This window comes from Tupaia chinensis, unplaced genomic scaffold (assembly GCF_000334495.1).
Source record: "Tupaia chinensis unplaced genomic scaffold, TupChi_1.0 Scaffold000403_1, whole genome shotgun sequence".
In the NCBI taxonomy this organism is placed as follows: Eukaryota; Metazoa; Chordata; class Mammalia; order Scandentia; family Tupaiidae; genus Tupaia; species Tupaia belangeri.
In genome coordinates, this window is record NW_006159905.1 from 687,143 (window position 1) to 692,351 (window position 5,209).

The window sequence follows — 5,209 nt, forward strand, 5'->3', positions numbered from 1 at the left end:
TCAGACAGACAGAGAGAGACAGAGAGACAGAAAGTGAGAAATCACCCCCCGGGGGAATGGCCACGCCACAATCCCTTCTCCTCCATTCCCCTCTCGGGATCTTGGGCACGCACGCACATGCGCCCGGCGTGAGTTTTAAGCCACCGGGTCTGGGACTCGAACTGTGGTCGACTACGTGGGAGTCCAGCGACATAGCCATTACGCTAACTGCTGGTCCCCACACCTCCACCTCTTACTAGCAGTGTGATCTGGGGTCAGGTGACAAGCCTTCGTGTCCTTATCTACAGAGCAAGGCGACTGAATCCCCCTAGGTGACAGACCGAGTGGATGCTCAGCAAACGCTCCTTTCTGGCAGTTTGCGAGCAGCGGTTTCTGGTCTCCCCACCGACCGTGCTCAGTCAGTCCCGGGCTCTGTGCTTCCTCAGGAGCCTTGCTCTCCTGCTGCCGCTGCTCAGTGTCGGGGCCCCTCACGTGCCTGTCACTCCCTCTCACAGCTCTTCAGCTTCGAGATCAACGTCAGCGTGGCCATCATCACCTTCGCCTCAAAGCCCAAAGTCCTCATGTCCGTCCTGAACGACAACTCCCGGGATGCCACAGAAGTGGTCAGCTGTCTGGACAATGCCGACTACAAAGGTGTGGGTGTCACCCAGCAGAGGGGCACGGGAGCCACAGGGATGGACTCAGCGCCTGCAGATGGCTCTGGACCTGTTAGAGCACAGTGGGGCCTCTCGGGAGCACTCGGATCCCGGGGCTCTGGGGCAGCCTCCAGGTCTCCTGTCCTAGCCGATGCCAACCCCCTCGGTCTGGTTTGCATGGCTCAACATCGTAGTCTCCTGCATCGTGGAAAACCACCGGCCGTAGTGTCCTGAGCTGTGTTGCAGGAGGCCACATGTTCTGGACCCCCAGGGTGGCCTGGAAACATACCATGTGCCTTCATGGGCCCCCGGGGGGGGGGCTGGAGGACTGGCGAGGGGAATGACGGCTTGAGACCTACCGAGGGTTCCTTCTCTCATTCTCACGCTTGCTCTTGCTCTCTGTTATAGAAGGGAGGGGAAAGATCTACCTAGGGGCAGGGACCAAATGGCTGCAGCAACTCAGGGTCTTGGGAAACCTCGTGTTTTTTTTTAAAGTTTATTTAGTAAGAGAACGAGTTACAGCACCCCTGAGAGTCCTGCCACCACACTTCATTCCCAGCCTCAGCCAGCCCGGGCACCCAGCCCAGACTGTGGGCACAGGCACTCCCAGCTCAGTCTACTCAGCGAGGTCTCCAGACTCGAACCGGCAACCTCCCCTTGTAGATCAGCCTTGCAGAGCATCACATTTTACCCCTATACTGTCATCTGGCCTCCTCTCACGAATCTTGGCGCTTTAGAGTGATCTTGGATTGGGGTTATACAATGAGAATTTCTTTTCTTTCTTGCTTTCTTTTTTTTTTTTTTTAGTTTTGCCATAGGATGCATGTGGTCACCAGAGACAGAGAGAGACAGAGAGACAGCGAAATGAGAAAGTGCCCCCTCTCCCAGAGGGGATGACCATGCTGCAATCCCTTCTTCTCCATTCTTCTCTCGGATTTTGGGCACGCAGGTTCATGTGTCTGGTGTGTTTTTCAAGCTGTTAGGTCTGGGACTTGAACTGTGAGGTCAGCCGTTCGAGATCCAGCTGCCTAAACCATCATGCAACCAGCTGACCCTGTACAACGAGTATTTCTAAGGTGGAAGCACTTTTTTTTTTAAGAATTATTTTATTTAACTTTATTTATTTGTTTTAATTTGACTAGAGAGGGACAGAGTACGGGGTAGGGGGAGTGAGAAAGCAAGTTGCCAGGTCCAGGTCTTGAACCGCAGTTGGCCATGTGGGAGTCCAGCGCCCTTAACCACCACACACTTGCTGGCTCCCTACCGTGGAAGTACTTTTAATGTTTGAACAGGCAATGGTGCCAAAACTCTTTCTGATGGCAAACGTTTGAGTTTATCAAACCAACTGATAATTTGCTTTCTTTTCTTTTCTTTCTTCTTTCTTTTTTATTTCTTTTAATTTGCTATAGGGTGCATGCGCTTGCTGGAGAGAGACAAAGAGACAGAGAGAGGGAAATGAGAAAGCACCCTCCCGGGCAGATGCCCATGCTACAGTCTCTTCCACTCTGGATCCAGCATATTTCTCAAGCCGCTGGGTCTGGGACTGGAACCAGGTTGACCATGTGGGATCCAGCGGCCCCAACCACGACGCCCCTGGCTGGCCTGATAAATTGCATTTTTAGTGGTTGGAGGAATAGAGTGATTTCCTTTCCCCAAGTGGTAGGTGGGAAGTTCTCTTGGCATCTTCCAGATCATGAAAACGGAACTGGGACCAACACCTATGAGGCCTTTCGCAGCGTCTACATCATGATGAATAACCAGATGCAGCGCCTTGGTATGCAGTCGGCAGCCTGGCAGGAAATACGACACGCCATCATCCTTCTGACAGACGGTGGGTACTGTCACCTGGAAGGGTGGGAGGGGCACGGCTGTGGGTCCCAAGACCTGGTTCTGGTTTTCCCTCTGCCCCGTTGGGCCTCAGTTTCTTATTTATGAAAGTGTCTTGTCGAGGATGACGGTCACTGTGACGATGACGACGGTGATAACCCCACTTGTCCTCACACGTTTTTTATCAAGAGCAATTTAAGTCATCCATGTAAAACTGCTTTGTGATTAGAACACATTGGCTTTTTTTTTTTTTTTTTTTTTGAGAGGTTTTCACTACAGGGCACATGCGCGTGCCAGACAGACAGAGAGAGACAGAGAAATAGAAAGCGAGAAATCACCCCCCAGGGGGGATGGTCACGCCGCAATCCCTTCTCCTCCATTCTCCTCTCGGGATCTTGGGCACACACGCACACGCGCCCGGTGTGAGTTTTAAGCCACCAGGTCCGGGACGTGACCATGGCCGACTACGTGGGAGTCTAGCGACATAGCCATTACGCTAACTGCTGGTTCCCGGACATTGGTTCTTGTTATTACCTGGGAGGTCTCCTGGCCATAAGTGGGCACACGGGACTCTCGAGCAGGGAGGTGAGGGGTACATGGAAGGAGCGGCGGCCATGGCTCGGCCTGTGTCACTTACCTCTGGGTTTCCCCAAACCATTCAGGTCCTTCAGGACGGTTTCCTTGTCTACAATGTAAGGATAACCCATACTTCCTGGGGCCTCATGAAATTTAAATGAGATCAAATATATGCATGAGAATGGGACCAGTAGTTAGAGTAATGGCTATGTCGCTGGACTCCCATGTAGTCAACCGCGGCTCGCGTCCCAGACCAGGGGGCTTAAACTCACACCGAGCGCGTGTGCGTGCGTGCCCAAGATCCCGAGAGGAGAATGGAGGAGAAGGGATTGTGGTGTGGCCATCCCCCCTGGGGGGTGATTTCTCGCTTTCTGTCTCTCTGTCTCTGTCTTTCTGGTGAGCTCATGCGCCCTATAGCAAAAAACACTCAAAAACAAAAAAAGAATTAAATGAGTTAAATGATACAAATCTCCTGACCTCGTGCCTAGAATGTTGAAATTTTCAGTAAGCGGTGCATTTTGAAACCCCCTTGGGCAGTGAGTGTTGCAGTTTCCCGCCTAAATGCTTCCCGTTCTCTGAGGGCTCCTAGATGAACGATGCCTTCCCCCCCTGTTCCAGGAAAGTCCAACATGGGTGGCTCCCCAAAACCAGCCGTGGACAGCATCAAAGAGCTCGTGAACGTCAACCAGAACAGGAACGACTATCTGGGTGAGCCTCCATCCCACGCACCCGCCCAGTGCTGCTCAGCAGGGCTCCCTTGTACACGGAGGAGAGAGGGGAGTGCAGGACCTGCCTCAGAGGCCCACAGGGGCAGGCGCTCTGGCAGGCATTGCCTGGCAGAGAAGCACTCCGTACCTGATGGCCACCGCCACTGTCACCACCATCTCATGTTTCAGGAAACTTTCCAGGAAGAAAGGTGGGGCCCATGCAGGGACCGTCCCCAGTGTTCCCTTCCTCTGGGCGCAGAGCTGGCTACCTAAATTTGGCAGCTGCAGCCTTGGGAGGAACAATTCTCCAGGTTCAGACCAAATGCAAATGACACTGACCTTTGACCAGAAGATTGGTTCAGAGAGAGGCTCAGATAGGGAAGGCAGCTGGTGTGGAGCCCCGAGATCTTCATTTCCTCTGGGTCCTCTCCTTTCCATTCATGCTGAGTCCTCTTGTAAAATTCTGGCCTAAGGAAGACAAAACTCAAAGCCTACTTCCCTTCCTTCTCAGTGAGGTAGGATGAAATGCTCAGAAACATTTATTCATTATTTAGAGAGGTTTCTGCTATAGGGCGCATGCGCTTGCCAGAAAGACAGAGACAGAGAGACAGAAAGCGAGAAATCACCCCCCGGGGGGATGGCCACGCCTCAATCCCTTCTCCTCCATTCTCCTCTTGGGAGCTTGGGCATGCACGCACATGCGTCTCTCATGAGTTTAAGCCACTGGGTCCGGGAATTGAACCGCGGTCGACTACATGGGAGTCCAGCAACATTGCCATTACGCTAACTGCTGGTCCCCAGAAATACTTCATTGAACAGAAGCAAGAAAGCGAAGGGAAACAGTCAGAGAAAACACGCGGAGCACGATCGCTGTCCAGCCCTCTCTGTAACCGCTCTGTCTGGTGGTTGCCAGTTGTTTCTTAGCCTCTCTGAGCACCTCACTCCCAACACTGGGCCCTCTGGGAGCAAGAACAGGCCACCAAGAAAGCCAAGGGTTGGAGGAGCCTTGACTCTGCGGCCGCTCCAGGGCAGTTCTGACTGCTACCTGTGGCCTGAGGCCAGCACACGGCTGGCTCTAGGCCCCCAGTGGGAAAACATGGCTCTAGGCTCTCCTTCCAGACCCTGCATTTTACAGAAGACTGATGTAGAGTTCTGTCTCCATGCTATGTTCCTGAGTTCTTTTATTCATTCAGTCGTTTAGAGGTACTTCCTGAGGGCCGGCCTGTGGTGTAGTGGCTAGGGCATTTGGATTCCCTATGGCCCACCTGGCAGTTTGAATCCAGGACCTGGTGGCTTGAGAAACACACCGGGCGTATGTGTGCTTGTCTGAAATCCTGAAAAGGTTGGGGGGGATGCTTTCTCTCTCTCCTCCTCTCTCTTCAGTGAGTACATGTGTCCTCTGGTAAACTGTTTTTTTTTTTTTTTTTTTTTTTGTTGGGGTTTTTACTTAGGGCGGTGGTGCTC

At 52.8% G+C, this 5,209-nt stretch overlaps 1 protein-coding gene across 1 annotated transcript in view; it reads left to right on the forward strand.

Moving 5' to 3' along the window:
* Nucleotides 1–5,209, forward strand: part of C2 (complement C2) — a 24,285-nt gene that overhangs the window by 13,777 nt on the left and 5,299 nt on the right. Inside the window, exons 7-9 of the mRNA XM_006154300.3 lie at nt 495–633; nt 2,326–2,466; nt 3,657–3,746. Coding sequence (XP_006154362.1) covers nt 495–633; nt 2,326–2,466; nt 3,657–3,746 — 370 coding nt within the window. The remainder of the gene's footprint in view (nt 1–494; nt 634–2,325; nt 2,467–3,656; nt 3,747–5,209) is intronic.